The 23336-nt window shown below is 36.1% G+C and overlaps 1 protein-coding gene across 2 annotated transcripts in view; it reads left to right on the forward strand.

The window, feature by feature from the left end:
* The window catches only part of BRIP1 (BRCA1 interacting helicase 1), a 184034-nt gene that overhangs the window by 103020 nt on the left and 57678 nt on the right, over positions 1-23336 (forward strand). For both annotated transcript variants that reach the window (XM_025440646.3, XM_049114156.1), the window contains exon 15: positions 22004-22163. In XM_025440646.3, the coding sequence (XP_025296431.3) occupies positions 22004-22163 (160 nt within the window). The remainder of the gene's footprint in view (positions 1-22003; positions 22164-23336) is intronic.

Raw genomic sequence — 23336 nt, forward strand, 5'->3', positions numbered from 1 at the left:
GAAGTACTGTTGGTTTGTTTGTTTTCCAGAGGATTTCATCTTCAGGTTTTACAGCAACAAGTTTACAGTTAATTCAGATTGACAGTATCTGAAAGCACTTTGTAGTGGTTGCTTCTTACTCATTTTCTTCTCTCAACCTAGATTCTACAAAGATTCTAATACCACATTATAGTTTAATTATTAGCCTTTTAACAGAGAGGTAGAAAACAAGTTGTGAAAAAAAAAATTAAAAAAAAATAATAAAAGAAAACAAGTTGTGTTCCCCGCCCCCCACCTTTTTTTGCCTACAGTTGATCTTGACAGGTAAGGAATGGAACATACAGATAATAGATTTATTCATTCTGATTTCAACCAAAATTTACTAAGCCAATGCTTCCTGACTCTCAAGTAGCAAAACTGGTCAAATATATACATTTTTAACCATAGGGTTATTTCAGATACTGATGAATCAAATATGTAGATCAGTCAACAGAAATTCAGAATTCATGTTTTAGACAATTAGTAATTTGTTCCATAAGTAAATATTGTTTTCAGGAGATTTCAACAAAGTAGATTGTGGTGAGGAAATGTAGAAGTTATTTCTGAAATTCCATTTTATTTGGAGTTTTTTACATTGTAGCTATTATTGTATATTTTTTCAAAATGTATCAATAAATGACTGTAAATAATCATATCAGTATCAGTAGTGCAGTTCTAACATTTTCAGAGTCCTCATTCTTAACCAATTTATGGAAGGGAATGCTCCTTGTCAGAGAGGACTGTAGTACCTTTCATTTCCATTTAGATAGCCAACAATTACAAGGGATCCTACTTACTTTCACTTAGGACAGTATTTGTCCGTATTCTTCCTACTGCATTACTCACTGCATCTATAGTCATTGAAAGTTTGATTCTGAAATATAACGCCATCTCTTGAGATAAAGATGCTGAGTCAGACATCACCAAGTATCTAGCATTTCAAAATGTATTTATATTTTTGGTTTTCTCATATTTTATATTGGAATACAGCAAGAATTGAGGATATGCCCATTTTTACTATAATTTCCAAAAGTTGTAAAAAACACTACTATATTTAAAAGCAACTGTACTTTTTCCTAACATGCCACCTATAGATAGGCACATATCGACTGAATAAAAGAAAATAAATAATTCTTTAATATAAGTTCCTCATGAAGTGAATAGTGAAGAATCATCTTCAGATGGAAAATATGACAGGTTTTACCTATGAAATAAATTATGTGAAAAAGATTACAAAAGATGGTAGTCTGTTTAGGCAGGCCTATTAAAAGCATTAAGACTTGAGTACTGGCTATTAAAGTGAGTAAATGGCAATATTATAAAGTTAAACACATGCCAAAAAACATTTTCCGGAGGACCGGGATTGTAACAATACCATTAATGAGGGCAAAGAGGTCTTAATGCAATTTGCACTTTCTAAAGTTTCAAAAAGGAGCTTTGAGTTAGAACATTATTAATGTACTGAACATCTGGAACTGTGTAAAAGCTATAGACATTGAGCAAATGCAGAATTTCCCCACTAGGTTGCATTCTAACTTACTGCTTCCCTAGTGAGATACTGTTTTAAGAAGTTTGAAAAAGTAAAATAACAATATCCAGATAAAGCATAAATATTCCAAAGTGTCTTTTAATTTGTGAGATCTGACTAAAAAAAAGTATCTGAGGTTACCAAATCCAATGAATAGATTAAATCATCTATATATTACTATATATAAACTAGTTTCTCTGTATGTGAACAGTATTTGCTCTTTATAGCTAAGTAAACTATCTTATATAACAGATTTACTTCACATTTTTCATGTATATAAGTCTTAACACATGAGTGTCAGTGTACTTTTCCTCCCTGTTATTTTGATTTTTAGGTTCCTAGTTGGGATACTTAAGAGAATTTTAAAAACAACTGAGTATGTATGTCTTAGTTATCTGAATGATTTCTCTGGCAAGGGGTGCAATACTAAGATGTATAAATGTGTAATTTGAGTGTCACCTGCAGTGAGAATGGAAAAGCTTTAATCTAAATATTCTGTTATCTAAAACTGAAAATTTGCTATAGACCATTTTCACCAAAATACTCAGTATGTTTCTGCTATAGAGCTATACTCCAAATTTGCATGTAGTTACTGTATAAACTTTAACAGAAGGCTTTTAAGATACTTTTCTTAAAACTTCCACCAAGATATTAAAATAAACACATTGTGTTCTGTGAAAATGTTGTCTCATAATTACCAAATTCTCCCTTTTTCATAGTGTTCCTTGTACCTCCTTACTTGAATTAAAATCTGCACATAACCAGAGGATATGTCATTTCTTCATTAACCTTTTCATGTTATAGCTGTATTTTCTCTGTAGTAACTCAGGTTTGGTAACCTGTTTACTCTCCAGTGCTCTTTCTAAATCTTTACCTCTCCCATTTTTTCTGAAGGAGGAATGGGAAGGGAAGGAGGAGGGGAAGAGTGGGGAGGGAAAGAGAAATACAGAGAGAGAAAAAAACTCTCCAACTGAAGTTCTGGTCTTTGAGTTCATATCTTTTAATTGATATATATCATCCTTTCCTCTTCACCTTTATTGACATCTTACAAATCACTTGAATACTCTTATTAAGAACTTTTGGCACCAATTGTATAATATTTTCCCCCGTCTTACTCCCCTCTCTTACCTTCCACTATTTTGGCCCTTCCTTTTTCATTCATTTATTAAATTCATTCAACAAATATTGAATACTTTCTATATGTCAGGTACTGTTCTAAGCACTGAACAATCAGCAGTGAGCAAAATAAAAATCATTGTCCTGGGGCTGCTGGGTGGCCCAGGCAGTTAAATGTTTGCCTTCAGTTCAGGTCAGGTCATGATCTCAGGGTCCTGGGATCAAGTTCCATGTTGGGCTCCCTAGGCTCAGCAGGAAGTCTGCTTCTCCCTCTCTCTCTTCCTCTGCCCCTCTCTCATATAAATAAAAAATATATTTTTTAGAAAATCATTGTCCTTATAGAGATTGTATTCTAGGAGCGTGAGACAGAAAATAAACTAGACATGTAGCGAGCAGCCTAGGTGGCTCAGCGGTTTAGCACCTTCAGTCCAGGGCCTGATCCTGGAGACCCAGGATCGAGTCCCACGTCAGGCTCCCTGCATGGGGCCTGCTTCTCCCTCTGCCTGTGTCTCTGCCTTTGTCTGTCTCTCTCTATCTGGGTCTCTCATGAGTAAATAAATAAAATCTTAAAAAAAAAAAAAAAAAAAAAAAAGACAGGGATCCCTGGGTGGCGCAGCGGTTTAGCGCCTGCCTTTGGCCCAGGGCACGATCCTGGAGACCCGGGATCGAATCCCACGTCGGGCTCCCGGTGCATGGAGCCTGCTTCTCCCTCTGCCTGTGTCTCTGCCTCTCTCTCTCTCTGTGACTATCATAAATAAATAAAAATTAAAAAAAAAAGACAGACATGTAGAAAGATAGTAATTTATTAGATGGTGTCATGGGCTGGATGTTTGGGTCATTCCCCCATGTCCACCCCCAAATACATATGTTGAAGCCCTAATCCCCTGTATTTGGAAATAGGGTCTCCTTACTAAGGGATTAATTAAGGTTAAGTCAGGTCATAAGCATGAGGTCCTGACCTTGATAATATTAGTGTCCTTATAAGAAGAGATATCAGAAATCTGGCTATCTTCTCTGCAAGTGGTGTGATGACTCGATGAGAAGATGTCTGTCTGCAAGCCTAGAAGAGAACCTCACCAAGAATTGTGTCAGCTAGCACCTTGATCTTGAACCTCCCAGTATCCAGAACTGTGAGAAATAAATTTGTTTAAGCCATGCTATCTGTGGTATTTTTTTTCCAGCTTTATTGATGTGTTGACATAACATAGTAAATTTAAGGTCTACAATGTGATGATTTGATTCCATGTATCTACTGCAAAATGATTATGTGGTATTTTCCTATAGTAGCCTGAGGGGACTAGTGCAAATAATGTGTGTAGTACATAAATTACATACTAGTACAAATAAGTGCTATGTGGAAAAATAATGCAAAGAAGGGGGAAATGAGACTCCTAGGGGAGTGGGGAAACGTGGTTTAGAATTTTAATTGGATGGTTCGGGAAGTACTGTCAGAAGTGACATTGAGTAAAGGCCTAAAGGAGAGGAAGCAAGCCATTGTGATCTGGGGGAAGAATGTTTAGACAGAGGGAACCTTGAGGTAGAGAGTGGTTTTATCAACAAGAAGGCTACTGTGGCTGAAGCAGAGTTGGAGTGAGGTGAGAGGAGTAGTAGGATGAGTTTAGAGAAGTAGCTGCAGTAACATCACACCACAGTAAGGTTTAGGTTTTATTCTAAATGCAATAGGAAGTCATTGGAGGCTTTAGACTTAATTTTAAAAGGATTATACTGGCTACTGTATAGAAAATGGACTGTAGGGAGCATAGGAAGAAGCAAGGTGACTGCATAGGAGTCTATTGTAATAACTTATATGATGGATAGTGGCTTGGACCACTGTGATAGCAGTGTTTGGAGTCTAGATATGATTGAAAGTGCTGGCAGGATTTAGAATTAGATGTGCAGTCTTGTAGAGAGGGAGGGAGTAAGGATTTCTTGCTGGGCTTCTTTCTTATCTGTATTGTGCTGCTAGTCAGTCACATCTGTGTTCATTCTTCTAGGTACATCTATTGTCTTGGTTTTCCAATTTCACATTCAATTCTGACCTCTCCTCTAAGTAACACACTCTAAAGAAAAACTTCTTGTGTGCCTTCTCTCAGTAATTTGCTATAATACACCTTCACTTCTGACACTAGATATGTGGTTGTCCTATAGTTAGCTCAGTTCTGACACTGTCTGCCTAAAGATAGAGCATCAGATCCCAACAGGTTAAAGGTTCAGTCCCACATGATTACCCCCACTCTGACACCATTCTCAGGTCCAGGTTGTTTAATCTGTGTTTCTGACTAACCGGCTGTAAATTGGAGGTACCCACCACCTCCTCCTCAGGTTTGATTAATTTGCTAGAGTGGTTTACAGAACTCAGAGAAATGTTTACTTAACGTTTACCAATTTATTATAAAGGATACAGATGAGTAGCCAGATGAAGAGGTACATGAGGTGAGGTCTAGAAAGGTTGAAGCACAGGAGTATCTGTTCCCAGTGGAACTGGAGTATACCACCCTGCAGCATGTAGATACATTCACCAACCTAGAAACTCTGAACTCCATCTGTTTGGGGGTTTATGCAGGCTTTATTAACATAGGCATGGTTGATTAAATGACCACTGGCAATTAATTGAACCTTGAGCCCCTTCCTGGAGGTTGGGGGCGGGGGGGGGGGTGCTGAAAGAACCAACCCTCTAATCACATGGTTGATCCCTTGGCAACCAGCCACCATCCTTAGGTTACCCAGAGGCTGTGCAAAAGTCACTAATTAACATATACTCAGGTGTGGTTGACGAGACTTGTTATGAATAAATAATTTTCACCTGGAGCTATTTCAGGAATTAGAACAAAAGATGCATGTATGGCTCTTCTTGCTCAGGAAATTCCAAGAGTTTTAGGAGCTATGTGCCAGGAAAAGAGATAAAGACCAAATATATGTTTCTTATTATAAATCACAACATCCCACACACCCATATATTGAGCTGCTGGATAAACATATCAATATGAGTATCTCAAAGGCAACAAACTTGTGATCTTTCCTCCCGATCTCGTTGCTTTTCCAGTGTTGCCATTATCAGTGGAAGGTACCATAATCTAAATTTGGACTAATCCTGGGACACTTAGGTGGCTCAGCGGTTGAATGTCTGCCTTGGGCTCAGGTTGTGATCCTGGGGTCCTGAGATTGAGTCCCACATTGGGCTTCCTGCAGGAGCTTCTTCCTCTGCCTATGTCTCTGCCTCTCTCTCTCCCTGTCTCTTATGAATAAATTTTAAAAATTTTAATAAGTAAATAAATAAATAAATTTCTCCTAATCCTATAATCAGTATCATCTATGAACCTTTTCCTCCCTTCCCTGTCATATCTAATCTTTTTTTTTAAGATTTTATTTATTTATTCATGAGAGACACACAGAGAGAGGCAGAGACACAGACAGAGGGAGAAACAGGCTTCCATGCAGGGAGCCTGATGTGGGACTCGATCCCAGGTCTCCAGGATCACACCCCGGTGCTAAGATGGCGCTAAACCACTGAGCCACATGGGCTGCCTGTCCTATTTAATCCTACATTTCATTTTAAATTTTATTTTTTTTTTATTTTTTAAAAGATTTTATTTATTTATACATAGAGATACAGAGAGAGAGAGAGAGAGGCAGAGACACAGGCAGAGGGAGAAGCAGGCTCCATGCAGGGAGCCCAACATGGGACTCAATCCAGGGTCTCCAGGATCACGCCCTGGGCTGCAGGCAGTGCTAAACCGCTGCGCCACCGGGGCTGCCCTCATTTTAAATTTTAAATATCTTTATAACTTGCTCACTTTTCTTTCTCTACAGTATAATTTTTCAAAAAGGTAAAATCATGACTCAATGTAAATAGTGAAAATCTATCAAGGAGTTTATTCTATTTGATTAACGAGTATGATGTTAGGCTGATTCAGAGAACATTTAAGGAACTGTGTAAACTTATAGGCCATTTAATTAAAGGAATATGACAGTTGAGTTCAATAAAGTGCATTTTCCTGCTTAATATTTGGCTGGGCCTTTGTCTTCACGCAAAGTATATAAATAAAACTAATGTGTACATTTTAAATAATAAAAATGACATTGACATATCCGCCACCAACTTAAGAAATAGAACATTACTCTTACATTAGAAGAACTCATGTACCCCTTCACAATCATATCCTTCCATCCCAAGGGATAATATGTTTTGCATTTTTAGAAGTAGTGTATATATGTGTGTGTATGTTAAATAATAAATAATATAGTTCTGAACTTCATATGAAAAATTATTTATGTTTATAATTATTTATTTATATATTAGTGAGGGCATATGTGAGCAGGGGGAGAGGGGCAGAGGAGAGAGGGAGAGAGAATCTCAAGCAGACTGCCTGTTAAACGTGGAGTTAGATGTCGGGCTCAGGCTCACAACTCTTGAGATCATGACCTGAGCTGAAATCAAGATCTTGTCAGACACTTAACTGCCCCAGTAATTTGCTTTTAAAACTCAATATCTGGAGATTTATGTTCATCCTTGTTGATACATGTGTTATTAATTTATTCATTTACACTATTATTTAGTATTTGTTTTTGTGCATGCGTGGGTTTATTTTATTCAACATTTAAAATGGTGGTAAAAAACATATAATGTACAATTTACTGTTTAACTACTTTTAAAGTATACAATTCCATGTCATTAAGTACATTTACAATATTGTACAACCATCATTACTATTTTCAAAATACTTTTATCCCAAATCTACAAACTCTGTACCCATTAAACTATAACTCTTCATTTTCTCCTCTCCCCAGGCCTTGGCAACTCCTACTTACTTTGTTTGTGAATTTGTCTATTCTGGGTATCTCATAAAAATGGAATCATAATATATTTGTCCTTTTGCATCTGCCTTATTGCACTTATCCTGTTTTCAGGATTTATCTACATTGTAACATGTATCACAATTCCATTCCTTTTTATGGCTGAATATTACATTGCATGTATCTTCCACCTGACAGCTATTGTGAGTAATGCTGCCATGAACATAGATGTAAAACTATCCATTTGAGTGTTTGCCTTCACATTTTGGTGATAGGCTCATGAGTGGAATTGTTGAAGTATATGTAATTTTGTTTTATAAACTTTTTGAGGAACTGCCAGATTTTTCTACAGTGGTTGTACCACTTTACATTCCCACCAGCAGTGTACAGAGTTAACAGTTTCTCTACATCTTTGCCAACACCTTTTTCTGAGGTTTTGTGTTCATTGATTGGTTCGTTTGTTTTGTAGTAGCCATCCTAATGGATGTGAGATGGTGTCTCGTTCTGATTTGCGTTTCCCTAATGATTAGTGAAGTTGTCCTTTTTTCATGTTTATTTGTCCTCTGTGTATCTTTGAAGAAATGTCTATTCAAGTTTTTTGTCCACTTTTCAAATTGGATTGTTTTTGTATTGTAGGAGTTCTTTATATTGTCTGGTTATTAGTTTCCTATCAGATAAATGAATTGCAAATATTTTCTCCTGTTCATGGATTATCTTTTCACTTACTTGATGGTATCTTTTGATGCACAAAAGTTTTTAAATTTAGATGAAGTTCAGTTCATCTATATTCTGCTGTTACCTATGCTTTTGATGTCATATCTAAAAAAATTGTTAAATCCAGTATATGAAGATTTTGACCTGTGTTTTCATCTAATAGTTTTATAGTTTTAGGTCTTACATTTAGGTTTTTGTAATTTTGAGTTATTTTGTACATGGTATGGGCAAGTCCTAACTTCATTTTTTGTATGTGGATATCCCCTTTCCCAACATCATTTGTTGAACAGACTGTCCATTCCCCATTGAATGGTCTTAGTATCCAGATTGAAAATCAGTTGACTGTATATGCAAGGGCTTATTTCTGGGCTCCCTTTTCTATTCCATTGGTTTATATATCTGTCCTTAAGCCAGTATTGCACTATTTGATTGCTGTTGCTTTGTATTAAGTTTTGAAATTAGGAAATGTTTTGTTTTGTTTTTCCAAGATTGTTTGTCTCTCTGAAGCTCCTTCTGATTCCATATGAATTTTAGAATGGGTTTTTCTCTTTCTGGAAAAAAAATAATTGGAATTTTGGTAGGGATTGCACTGAATATAAATTACCTTTTTTATTTTTATTTTTTAAAGATTTTACTTATTTATTCATTAGAGACACAGAGAGAGAGAAGGAGAAAGGCAGAGACACAGGCAGAGGGAGAAGCAGGCTCCATGCAGGGAGCCCGACATGGGCCTTGATCCTGGGTCTCCAGGATCATGCCCTGGGCCGAAGGTAGGCACTAAACCGCTGAGCCACCCGAGCTGCCCCGTATAAATTACTTTGGAGGCAGTAATTGTCATGTTAACAATAGTAAGTCTTCCAATCCATGAATATGGCATATTTTCTCATTTATTTATATTTCTTTAATTTCTTTCAGCAGTGTTTTGTGGTTTTCAGTATACAAGTCTTTGGTTAAATTTATTCCTGAGTGTTTTATTCTTTTTGATGTTAATATGTATGTGTTGCTGAAGTGAGAACTCTTTTTGATGCTACTGTGAATGGAATTGTTTTCATTTCCTTTTATAGTTGTTTATTGTTAGCATATAAAAATGAAACAAATTTTTGGATGTTGATTTTATATCGTGCAACTTTGCTGATTTCATTTATTAGCTTTAACAGGGTTTTTTGGAGGGGGGAGTTGATGTGTATTCTTTGGGGTTTTCTAGATGTAAGATCATGTCAGCTGTGAACAGAGATAGTTTTACTTCTTTTTTTTCCAATTTAAATACCATTTATTTATATTTATTTATTTATTTATTTATTTTTGCCTAATTGTTCTGTTTAATTGAAGTGGCAAAGTCAGGCATTCTTATCTTGTTTTCTGCTTTTGGGGGAAGCTTTGAGTTGTTCACTATTTGAGTTTGATGTTAGGTGTGAGCTTTTCATAAAAGATCTTTAATATGTTTGGGAAATTTTCTCCCATTCCTAATTTGAGAGTTTTTATCATGAAAATGTGTTAAATTTTGTCAAATGCTTTCCTACCTCAATTGAGATGATCATGTGGCTTTTTTCCCTCCATTCCACCAATGTAATATATTACATTGATAGATTTTTTTTTATGTGTTGAACAAACCTTCTGTTGTAGGGGTAAATCCCAATTGGTCATGATATATAATACTTTTACACTTTTTAAGAATTTAAAATATTTATTTATTTGAGAGAGAGAGAGAATGAGAAAAAAAGCAAAAGCAGGGAGAGGAGAAGCAGACTCCCCAATGAGCAGGGATCCTGACATGGGGCTTACTCTCAGGACTCTGGGATCATAACCTGAGCTGAAGGCAGACGCTTAACCAACTGAGTCACCTAGGCACCCTTATACTTTTAGTATGTTGCTGAATTTTTTTAAAGATTTTATTTATTTATTCACGAGAGAGACAGAGAGAGGCAGAGACACAGGCAGACGGAGAAGCAGGCTCCATGCAGGGAGCCCTATGTGAGGCTTGATCCTGGGGCCCCAGGATCATACCCTGGGCTGAAGGTGGCACTAAACCACTGAGCCACCCAGGCTGCCCCAATATGTTGCTGAAGTTTGTTTGCTAGTATTGAGGATTTTTGCATCAATATTTATAAGGGATATTTGTAGCTTTCTTTGCTTGTGGTATCTTTGTCTGCCTTTGGTATAAAGTAATGCTAGCCAATAGAATGAGTTAGGAAGTGTTCTCTTCAGTTTTGGGGAGATTGAGGAAGATTGATATTAATTCTTTTTTTATATTAATTCTTTAAATGTTTGATGGAATTCACCAGTGAAGATATCTGATCCAGAGCTTTTTTTGTTGTAGGATTTTGATTATTGATTCAATCTCCTTATTTGTTAAGGTCTATTTAGATTTTCTTTTTCTTCATGATTCAGTTTTCATAGATTATGTTTCTAAGAATTTATTCTTTACATCCACATTATCTAATTTAGTGGTATACATTGGTTCATAGTATTGTCTTATAATCTTTTTATTTCTTTTAAAGTTGATAGTATGTCTCCACTTTTGTGATTTTAATCATTGAATCTTCTTTTTTTCTTAGTCTACCAAAGATTTGTCAATTTTGTTGATCTTCAAAGAACCAACTCTCATTTTTCTATTTTTTTTCTATTCTCTAGTTCATTTATTTAGCTCTACCTTTTATTTCTTCTTTCCTTCTGCTAGTTTTTGGTTTAATTTGCTATTTTCTAGTTTCTTAAGTTGTATAGTTAAGATTAATCTGAACTTTTCTTTTTGATTATGCATTTACAGCTATAAATATCTTTTGTAGTACTTTTTCACTGTATATCATAAGTTTTAATATGTGTGTATTTTTGTTTTCATGTGTCTGAAGATTTTTTTTCTAATTTCTTTTGTGATTTCTAGTTTGATCTACTGGTTGTTTAAGACTGTATTATTCAGTCTCCACCTGTGTGTGTATTTTTCAATTTTCCTTATGTTATTGATTTCTAGTTTCATTTCCTGATTGTCAGAAAAACTACTCAATCCCTTTAAAATTTATTATGACTTATATTGTGACCTAACCTATGGTCTACCATAGAGAATGTTCCATGTGTACTTGAGAAGACAGTGTATTTATTTTGTTGAGTGGGGTGTTTTTTATGTGTGTGTGTGTGTGTGTGTGTGTGTGTGTGTGTGTTGGGTCAGTTCATTTATAGTGTTTTTCTTTTTTTCAAAAAGATTGATTGATTTTAGAGAGATTGAAAGCATGCATTGGGGAGTGGCAGAGGGAAAAGGAGAGCGAGAATTCCAAGCGGACTCCCCTCTGAGTACAGAGCCCAGTGTAGGGCTCTGTCTCTCTAGCCTGGGAGCATGACCTGAACCGAACTTAGGAATCAGATCCTTAACCAACTGACCACCTGAGTGCTCTCACAGTGTTTCTCAAATCCTTTTTTTCCTATTGAACTTCTGTATGGTTGTTTTGTTCATTATTGAAATTGGAGTATTAAAACTTACTGTTATTGTAGAACTGTTTATATTTCTATTTTATTCTGTTTTTCTTTCATGTGTTTTAGAGCTCTGTTCTTAGGCGTTTATGTGTTTATAATCACATCTTCATGAGTTGGCACTTTTCTCAATATATTATATCTTGGTCTCTAACAGTTCTTCACCGAGAATTCTTTTTTTTTTTTGTTTTGTGTTGCTGTCTAGCATTTTTATTTCAACTTGAAAGACTCTCTTTAACACTTCTTATGAAGCAGGTCTAGGGGCACCAAACTTCCTCAGTTTTTCTTATTCTTAGGGAAATCTTTATCTCACCTTCATTTTTTTACTGAATATTATGGTTTTGGCTGATATTTTTTTTCTTTTAGCACTTCATGTATATCATTTTAGCACCTGCAAGATTTCTGCTGAGAAATTCACTCATAGGTTTATGGGGGTTCTGCTTTGTTTTTGCTTTCAAAAATCTCTCTTTTTTTTAAAAGATTTTATTTATTCATTAGAGACATAAGCAGAGGGATAAGCAGGCTCCCTGTGGGGAACCTGATGCAGGACTTGATCCTAGGACCCTGGGATCATGACCTGAGCCAAAGGCAGACACTCAATTCCTCAGCCACCCAGGTGCCACTGTCTCTGACTTTTGACACATTTATTAATAATGTATCTCAATGTGATCTTCTTTGATTTCATCCTATTTGCTGTTTGGCTTCTTGAAGCTGGATGTCTGTTTTCTACCCCTACTCCTGATTTGGAAAGTTTTTGCCTTCTCACTTTTTTCTCCTTCTGAGAGTCTCATATGTATATACTTGTGTACTTGATGGTATCCTATAAGTACTCTCTGCTTTATTCACTCTTTTTCATTCTTTTTCCTTTTTACTTCTTTGGATAATTTTTAATGACCTGTCTTGAAGTTCATGGATTCTTTATCTTGATCAGGTCTGCTGTTGAAACTCTTCAGTGAATTTTTCAGTTCAGTTATTGTTTTCTTCAGCTCCAAAATTTCTGTTTGGTTCTCTTTTATATTTTCTATCTCTTTTCAAATTCTTCTATGTATCACTTTCCTGAGCTCGCTGAATATCTTTGTGATGGTTATTTTGAATTCTTTGGCAGGTAATTCATGTACCATTTTTTTTTAAAAAAATATTTATTTATTTGAGAGAGAAAGTGAGAGAGAGCATAGGGGGAGAGTGAGAAGGAGAAGCAGATGCCCCCCTGAGCAGAGAGCCTGATTCAGGGCTTGATCCCAGGACCCTGTGGTCATGACCTGAGCTGAAGGCTGACGTTTAGCCAGCTGAGCCATCCAAGTGCCCCTCTTCTATTTCTTTATAGTTGGTTCCTGGAGTTTATTTTGTTCCTTTTTACCTACTCATATTTAAAAAACTGTCTCTTATGGACTGGCTTTGTCCCGCAGATTCTGGGGACCTCCAAACATTTCCCGTGAATGTATTTTCTCTAGACTCATGTGTAAATTCCTAATTAGAGGGATTTTTCCTTTTTTTTTTTTTTTTTTTTAAGAGCTCATAATCACTTGCTCCCTCTGAGTTTTGTCTGTGGTACTACAGTTCTCTGGAGTGCTATAAGCTATCCAGCTTTCTTTTGTTTTCAGCAGCCCCCAGGCCTTTAGAGTATGTCAGGTCCCATTAACGCTCTGAGTCAGGCAAGACAGAAACCAGTCCCTTAGAGCAGTGCCAACTGGAATGTTGTACAACATAGTCCATTATTCTCTTCTCCCCATCCAGGGTAGAGACTACCAAACTATATTGGTTTGTCTGCTATACTGTGAGTCCTCTGCAGTGGCACCAAGCTACCTAGCTGTCTTTTGTTCTCAGTGGCCCCCTGGCATCTAGGGTATGCTGGCTCTTGTCAGTGCTCTGAGACAAGTGACACAGAAACCACCAGTCCTCCAGTCAGCTTCCTGAAAAAGTGCAACATTGAATATACAGTTCAACAGTTTCCATTCCCTGGAGAAATTGGGAATTGGAGGTTTTCTCCCCCTAATTAAGACCTGAGCCAGAGTGAGAGACGATGGTTAGTGAATGTATTCTAGTCTAAACTTTAGCCTTTGTGCTCAGCGGCCCCCATCTCAGGACTATTTCCTGTCAGTACTTAGATTTAGGCAAGACAGAAACCAGTCCCCTGGGTAGCTCCCCTAATAGTCAGTACGTTGAATGTATGTTTCAGTCTTCCCTGTCCCTCCTCAGGGAAAAGCCAGGAGTTGGAAGTTTTCCCTGAGTCACACCATGCTGAGCGGAGGAGGGAGACTAAGGCAAATGGTGCCACGAATTTTCCCCTTCTATGCAGCTGGTTTCATACTCTTCTAGGGGCAAGAGCCTCTTAACTATTTTCCAGATTTCTCACAAAAGTAATTGGTCCATGTATTGTTGAATCAATGTTTCCATGAGGGCAAGGAGGGTTTGTTGATGAACACTTACTGAATTTTTAAAATGGAGATGTGAGCAGATGGTGTGGTAAAATTTGTGTTTTGAAAATATTCTCTGGCTAAAATGTAAAGACCTAAGAGTGATAAAAAAAGAAGCAGGAAATCCAGTTAAAGATTATTGGAGTAGTTTTTCAAGAGATTTTAATGGCTTGGACTGGGGTGGTGGCTTTGGATATAGAGAGATAGAAGACAAAAATTAAGAAGGTTGGTAATGGGTTATACATGGAGAATGAAGGGAAGAGGGAATTGTTAAGGATGACTCAGTGTTCTAGCAAAGGCAGCTCAGTGAATGGTGATACCCTTTATTGAAATAACAAACACTGAAATGTTATAAATTTAGTCTCATATGAAACATTTCAAGTGTCTCATATGAGACATTTCAGGTACCTTTGAGATACCTAACTGGTGAATTTGACCACACTTAGGAATATAACACATAAAGGAGCAACTGGGGCTGTAGATACAAATTTTGGAGTTTCAGGCCATATTTATTCTGCATCTTTAGGAATGTAATATTCTCTCACTAGAATGTAAGTGCCATGAAGGTAGGTTATCTTTTCTGTGGTGTTCCCTGCTTTATCCTTAGATGCTTGATGTTTCTGGCACATTGTACAAGCTAAATATGTTTATTGTTGTTGTTTCTTTTCTTATCTTCACCCTCCATCCCCACTGCCCTAGTATTACTAAAAACATTCAAAAGAAATCCATCTTACTCCATTTCCACAATCATTATGTAATATATTTCATACTTACATAAGAGCACATGTAATATATATATGTGAGTTATGGAATATATTAATAAAATGAAAACATCAAAACTGTCATTTAAGAACTAAATATTACTTTTAAAGCTATGTGGATGCCTCTTGTCAATCCCATCCCTTTACCTATTCCCATAGTGTTAATCAATGTCCTGAAGTTTGTGATTACCGTTCTTTTTTTTTTTTTAATTTTATTTATTTATTCATGACAGACACAGAGAGAGAGAGAGGGGGGGCAGAGACACAGGCAGATGGAGAAGCAGGCTCCATGCAGGGAGCCTGACGTGGGACTCGATCCCAGGTCTCCAGGATCACACCCCAGGCTGAAGGCGGCGCTAAACCGCTGGGCCACCGGGGCTGCCCTACTGTTCATTTTTTAAAAGTGGCTTTACCACATAGATACATATTCCCTGGGATCCCTGGGTGGCACAGCGGTTCGGCGCCTGCCTTTGGCCCAGGGCGCGATCCTGGAGATCCGGGATCGAATCCCACGTCGGGCTCCCAGTGCATGGAGCCTGCTTCTCCCTCTGCCTATGTCTCTGCCTATCTCTGTGTGTGTGTGTGTGTGACTATCATAAATAAATAAAAATTTTTAAAAATTTTTTTAAAGATACATATTCCCTAATAAATATATACTTCTAAACAATGTTTCTTAATTTTGTCCCTAATAAATATATACTTCTAAACAATGTTTCTTAATTTTGTTTTTTTTAAGTTTTTTAAAAAATGGCAGGATATTATATATAATTTTCTGCCACATGCTTTTTTCCCTAATCCATGGTAGAAGTGCCAATTATTTTTATTGCTTATTATAATCCATTGTATGACCATGAGATAGTTTACATATTACTGTTCGTAAATATTTCTGGTTATTTCTAATGTTTTTGTTTTTATGTTCTGCTGTTAAAGTAATGTTGCTATTGACATTTTTGTAGAAATTGAGAAGCTGATTTTAAAATTTATATGGAAAAGACTTAGCATAGCCAAGATGTTTTTAAGTAATTTTTTTCCCATTTTATTCCCTCTTTTTTTTTTTAAGATTTTATTTGTTTGGGAGAGAGAGAGCACAAGCAGGGAGGAGAGAGAGTAAAGCGAGCTCCCCCTTGAGTAGAGAGCCCAAAACAAGGCTTGATACCAGGGCTCAGGATCATGATCTGAACTAAAGGCAATGCTTAACTGACTGAGCCACCCAGGTGCCACATTTTGTTTCCCTCTTGAAACCTAGAAATTGTTCCCAAAAAAATTGGAAAATTTTTTATTTCTATGTAGATAATTTTTTTTAGTATAGAAGGACTTTCTGTTAATATGCATTTCCAGTGAATCTGTATAATTCCAGATTTTAAAAAATTGATATATTCTTTGTGACTTAACATACATAGTTTCATGTTTGAAAAAATCCTCTATTTTCAGGCAGCATCAGCATCAAGTTCTCTATGAGAACAAGGTTGATGATTCTTTTTTTCCTCTTTTCTTTTCTTTTCTTTTCTCTTTTCTCTTTTCTCTTTTCTTTTCTTTCTTTTCTTTTCTTTTCTTTTCTTTTCTTTTCTTTCTTTCTTTCTTTCTTTCTTTCTTTCTTTCTTTCTTTCTTTCTTTCTTTCTTTCTTTCTTTCTTTCTTTCTTTTTCTTTTCTTTCTTTCTGCAAGAGAGAGCTCAATGGAAGGGCAGTTGGAGGAGGAGAGAAAATCTTGAGCTGGGGCTTCATCCCATGACCTGGAACACCTGTCCCAAGCCAAAATCAAGAGTCAGACATTTAACTGACTGAACCACCCAGTTACCCTAGAGCAAGGCTGATGATTCTTATAAACTTCAGTCTTCTGTATCCTTACTAATTTTGTCTGACGCAACTGTAGATAGAGATAAGATATATAAGAGAGAGGTACATCAAGATCCTCTATAGTATTTAGGGAATTGATAAGTTTTTCCTTATATTTCTTGTCAGCTTTTCTTTTATATATCTTGAAACTGTGTTTAAAGTGCGTAAAGATTCATGACTTTTTAGTGGATGCACTTTTTAAGTATATGGAATATATATCTGTTTCTTATGAAACTTTTTGCTTTGAAGTCCATTTTTTATGACTGTTATACCTGATTTCTTTTGGTATATGCCTTGCATTTCTTTTTCCATATATTCATTTTAAGATTTCTGTATGGCTTAATTTTAGGTGTTTCTATTGGTCAACATATAGATGATTTTTTTCTTTTTCTCTCCACCTCTTCCTTCCCTGCCTACCTCTCTTTCTTTTTTCCAAACAATATGAGTGTCTCAGTCTTAATAAATGAGTTAAATTCATTTGTATTTGCTTTAATTCTAGGCATATTTGGACTTATTTTCTACTTATTTTCTCATTTTTCCCCATAGTTGTTTGGAAGTTCTGTATCCCATTTATCATTTTCTCAATATAACATCTTTATTGTGATAAAATTTGCATATGCTCACTCATTTAAAATATAAGTTCAGTGGTTTTTATTCAATTCACAAAGTTCTGCAACTATATTTGAACATTTTTATCACTCCATACACATTAGTAATCACTCCCCATTTTCCCCCAGACTTTCTTCCTTCCCCAGCCCTAGACAACTTATAATTTCCTTTATGTCTCTATGCATTAGCCTATTCTGGGACTTAAAATAAATGGAATTATACAATATGTGATCTTTCGTGTCGGACTAATCCCCTGTACAGTCAGAACTCTGTAACTTTTGGCTCCCCCAAAACTTAACTACTAATAACCTACTGTTTGCCAGAAGCCTTATTGTTATCAATGTTATCATAAACAGTTGATTAACACGTTTTATATGTTATATGTATTTTATACTATATACTTTTTTTAAATTTATTTTTATTGGTGTTCAATTTGCCAACATATAGAATAATACCCAGTGCTCATCCCATCAAGTGCCCCCCTCAGTACCCGTCACCCAGTCACCCCCACCCCGCACCCACCTCCCTTTCTACCACCCCTTGTTCGTTTCCCAGAGTTAGGAGTCTCTCATGTTCTCTCTCCCTTTCTGATATTTATACTATATACTTAACAATAAGCTAGAGAAAATCATAAGGAGGAGGAAATGCATACGTGGCATTGTACTGTATTAAAATCTGTTTATAAGTGGACCACACAGTTAAAACCTGTGTTGCTCAAGGGTCAACTGTATATTGTTTTCAAGGTTCATCCATGTTATGACATGTGTCAGTACTTCATTTTTATGGCTGAATAATATTCCACTGCACAAATATACCATGTTTTATTTATCTATTAATCAATTGGAAAATATTTGGGTTGTTTCTACTTAGGGATATTATGAATAATGCTGCTATGAACATCTATGCACAAGTTTTTGTTTAGACATGTTTTCATTTCTCTTGGGTATTTAATTATGAGTGTAATTGCTGGGGCATGTGGTAGCTCTATGTTTAACCTTTTGAAGAACTGCCTGACTTCTTTCCAAGGCACCTGCACCATTTTATATTTTCACTGCAGTGTATGAGAGTTCCAATTCTCCATATTCTTGCCAACATTTATTAAAAATAGATACAAATGAAGAGCGAATTATCCCCCCCCCAATTTCTGACTAAGAGCTCTTCTAGTTATGATCAATTATTTGTCTCTTATCTGCCTCAGCTTCGCTTGAGTTGCCTAAAATATTTCTCAGGAATTGCTTTATATGGTATGGCAGGGGCACCTGGGTGGCTCAGTTGGTTAAGCAGCCAACTCTTGATTTCAGCTCAGGTCTTGGTTTTGAGATCATGAGTTTAAGCCCTGTGTTGGGCTCCACACTGGCATGGAACCAACTTATAAGTGAATGAATGAATAAATGAATACATGCATGCTATGGTATGTAATGGCAATTTGAAAGGGCAAATAGGTGTTAAACTGCATACAATTTTTCTGGAAAAAATAGTTTAATAACTTCTAAGCTATGATTGGATAACTAAAATGATTCTTTTCAATTAGGGCAAATTTGAATCATTTCTATTTAGGGAAAAAATTCTGTCCTAGTATAAAATTTATATCAACAATAAAGTTTTTCAGCTCTAATGCCAAGCTAGGAAAAAAATAACCTGTCTTTGTCCCACCTTTCTCCTTTTTTTCTATTCTCTGAATTATAATCTTATATATAAATATTACATACTAATGATTCAGTTTTTAAATTTTAATAGAATTAAAGATCTTTACAGCTAAAAGTTCCTTCAGATAGATTAACAAACTTTAACAGCCTTATTTTGTAGATAATTTTTTTAAAAACCTAGTAATATATGACAGTTTGTTTTATATTTGCCATAAAAGTTCCCTGAAGTGACATAATGCACATTGTACTTTTAATTGTAATTTTTATGATTTATTTACAAATCTGTGGCTATTTTCATTGTCCATAAAATTTTTAAGTTCTTAGAATCCAAAAAGTCAATAGATAGGCTGTTTTTTCTTCATTCATTATAACAAATTTTGGAATTTTACATATAAACCTGCTTTGAAAAATTTTAAACTTTTGTTAGATGTTTTCTTTTTTTTTTTTTTTTTAATTTATTTATGATAGTCACAGAGAGAGAGAGAGAGGCAGAGACACAGGCAGAGGGAGAAGCAGGCTCCATGCACCGGGAGCCCGACGTGGGATTCGATCCCGGGCCTCCAGGATCGCGCCCTGGGCCAAAGGCAGGCGCCAAACCGCTGCGCCACCCAGGGATCCCTGTTAGATGTTTTCTAAGTCATATATAACTCTTTGATATTCTGAATTCTTTTCTATATAATGGGAGTTTCTTTGGGGCTAAATGTATATTGAACCAATTTCTTTGTTATTTCTCAAACTTGCCTTGTTAAATAGATATTATGGGATATATTTTGGAATTACCAACTTAATGATTTTCCTCAAGTAAAGTGAGAGGTGTTCCTCCAGATTTTAAATGTTAAAAACCTATTGTTCTGACAATTATTATCTCACGATCAAAGAATCATATATGAACTGCTATCTATGTTTTCAGATGACAGAAAACAGTGTATCATTGGATTAAATTCTATTAAGTATTAACAATTTTACAAATTCACAACACATTTTACATTGTTTAAATCCTAAGGATATTTATACCCTCTTCTAAACTGGTTATTCAGTAGAGAAATTTAAAGAGATTAATATATTATTCTGAACATTATCAACTTTATGGTAGTCTTATCTTTTCAATTGAAGACTCAGTTTGACTCTCCCATATACACCATCCCTGAATACTGTTATAGGGTTTTCAAACTTCCTAACACTGATGAGAGACTAATTAATAATAGTGCATATTAAAAAGCAAATTTTAATAGCCATCCTTTGAGGCACTCAAGTCATTAATCTAAAAAAGACTTTTAGATTAATGATTACCCTACATGTTTTTTTTTTCCCTAATAACATGATAATAAAGAGAATTTTTCTTTTTATTAGTCAGGCTACCTTGATCGCTGTATAACATACAATGAGATGTGTTACAAATTAGTGATTTTTTTAGTGTTTTAGCTGCTGTAACAAAATACCACAGACTTGGTAGTTTATAAACAACAAAAATTTATTTCTCACACCACTGGAGGCTGGAAGTCCCACGATCAGGTTGGATGACGGCCTTCTTCCTGATTAGTAGCCAGGGTCTTTTGGCTGTGTCTCATATGGTAGAGGGAGCAAGATAGCTCTGTGGGATCCCTTTCATAAGAGCACTCATCTCATTCGTGAAAGCTCTAAACTCATGACCTAATCACTTCCCAAAGGGCACATTTCATGGTACCATCATCTTTGGGGATTAGGAGTTCAACATGTGAATTCTGAGGAGACATAAATATTTACACCATAGGAGTGATAAAAATTTTGTCTTATGATCTTATTAAATTTATTTCTGAAAATAGATAAGGGTGATGGGGCATGTGGGTGGCTCACTTGGTTAAGTGTGGGAATCTTGATTTCAGCTCAGGTCATGATCTCAGTTTCCTGGGATCAGCCTGTCCAGCTCAGCTGGGATTCTGCTGCTTTCTCTCCCACTCTGTCTGCCCAACCCTACCCACACACATGTGCATCCTCTCTCTCTTTCTCTCAAATAAACAAATAACAAATCTTTATAAAAAAATCAAATAGATAAGGGTGAAATTCTGAGGAAATAAACCATCTTATAAAAATTAGTTTCTGTTTTCTAGAGAATTTGGGGTAACGTCCTCTTGCTTACCTACATTATAATAGCTGGTCCACATTGTATAGAACTCTTTGCATAGAACAAGTAGGTAAAACAGGTACATTTAAATCATAAAAATCTCTAGTACTGGCTTTTGTTGTTTCATTTCAGCTCTTAAGAGTTTATTGTTAACTTCTACTTTCTTTGCATTTACTATTTGATTTTCTAGCTTCTTAAAAAGAATACTTCAAGGGATCCCTGGGTGGCTCAGCGGTTTAGCGCCTGCCTTTGGCCCAGGGCGCGATCCTGGAGTCCCGGGATCGAGTCCCAAGTCGGGCTCCCAGCATGGAGCCTGCTTCTCCCTCCTCCTGTGTCTCTGCCTCTCTCTCTCTCTCTCTCTCTCTCTCTCTCTCTCTCTCTCTCGTGGATAGATAAATAAAAACCTTAAAAAAAAGAATCTTCAATAAAAAAATCTTTAGTTGGGGCTCCTGGGTGCCTCAGTCAATTAAGGGTCTGACTCTTGATCTCAGCTCAGGTCTTGATCTCAGGCTTGTGAGTTCAAGTTCTGCATTGGGCTCCAGGCTGGGCATGGAGCCTACTTTAAAAAAAAAAAAAAGTAAAGAACCTTTAGGTAAGAATATTACGAATTTCACTTAAGGTTTAAAGAGATAACTTGAAATTTATCAACTTTGACAGAAGTCATTTTTTTTTCTGCTTTTGAAACCCCAAGATAGCAATCATAGTAGCAGCAGCAGCAGTAGTAGTAATAGATATGGTAACAGCAGCAGTAGCAGTAAACTTTTATGCTTCTCTTATTATGTGCTAGGCATCATTCAGAGTCATCTAAATCAGTTAATGAATTTAATCCAATAAGAATTCTATGACATACTCTTGTTTTTCTCATTTTATAGATGAGAAAAGTAAAATGCTGAAAGATTAATTTGCTTGCCATAGTCATGTTGTAGTTATATTCTTTCAACAAACCACAGTAAGTTTGTTCATTTGGACACACACAAAAAAAGTTCATTTTTTTCTTTCTCCTTTTCAGTTACTAGAAAAGTTAAAAGAACGTTGGCTCTACACTGGTTTATGGCATAATCTAGAATTGGTGAAGACAGTCATTGTAGAACCACAAGGAGGAGAAAAAACTGATTTTAATGAATTACTGCAAGTGTACTATGATGCAATCAAGTACAAAGGAGAGAAAGGTAATTGGAAATTATCAGCTGGTCAATGAAAAAATATTTTTTATCATAAGGTAAGAAGTTGATTCTGTCAGAATTCTGTTTTTGATATCTTTTCAAATGAATTGCACTTAAGAGAAAAATAATACTTTAAAATCTGTGTGAAAAGAAAAATTGAAGAAACTCTTTTATTTGGAGTTGTTCTGTGAATATTTTCATTTGGCCAGTTCAGCTGGCTGAGTTCAACTTTAAGAAACAGGGATCCCTGGGTGGCGCAGCGATTTGGCGCCTGCCTTCGGCCCAGGGCGCGATCCTGGAGACCCAGGATCGAATCCCACGTCGGGCTCCCGGTGCGTGGAGCCTGCTTCTCCCTCTGCCTATGTCTCTGCCTCTCTCTCTCTCTCTGTGACTATCATAAAAAAAAAAAAAAAAAGAAACAGATATATAGGGCTGCCCGGGTGGCTCAGCGGTTTAGCACCGCCTTCAGCCCAGGGCGTGGTCCCGGAGACCCCAGATCGAGTCCCGCATTGGGCTCCCTGCGTGGAGCCTGCTTCTCCCTCTGCCTGTGTCTCTGCCTCTGTGTGTGTGTGTGTCTTTCATGAATAAATAAATAAAAAATCTTTAAAAAATATATATATATACATATATTCAGATCAGGAAGACAGTATAGTCTTTCTTATACTACCTAAAATGTTTTATGAAAGAGGGTGGATGGAGTATGCATAAATATCTTCCTTACTAGCCAGACAAACCCTAAATTTTGATGCAAATAATGTACTTTATGTTTACATTTTATTACATAAGGTAAATTTGAGTTTTCAAAACAGAACTGAAGTCTCAATTTCAAATTTAGAGAATGTCCGTTAAAAGTTTGCTAGGAAGAGCTAATAGTAATAACTTATGAACAGTGTACCATCTTAAAGATGCTATAACATAACATAATTGTCAATATTGTCAGTATAATAAGATTATAGACAGAGTGTTCTGTGTGTGTTTTAAATGCTTTCCAATATAATATTGATTCAATATGATATGTAGTACAAACTAAAGGGTTTTTTTTTTCTTTCTTAAAGAATTTATTTATGAGAGGGAGAGAGAGAGAGAGAGAGGGAGGGGGGGAGGCAAAGACACAAGCAGGCTCCATGCAGGGAGCCCAATGTGGGACTCGATCCTGAGTTTCCAGGATCATGCCCTGGG

Source organism: Canis lupus, chromosome 9 (genome assembly GCF_003254725.2).
Source record: "Canis lupus dingo isolate Sandy chromosome 9, ASM325472v2, whole genome shotgun sequence".
Classification (NCBI taxonomy): domain Eukaryota; kingdom Metazoa; phylum Chordata; class Mammalia; order Carnivora; family Canidae; genus Canis; species Canis lupus.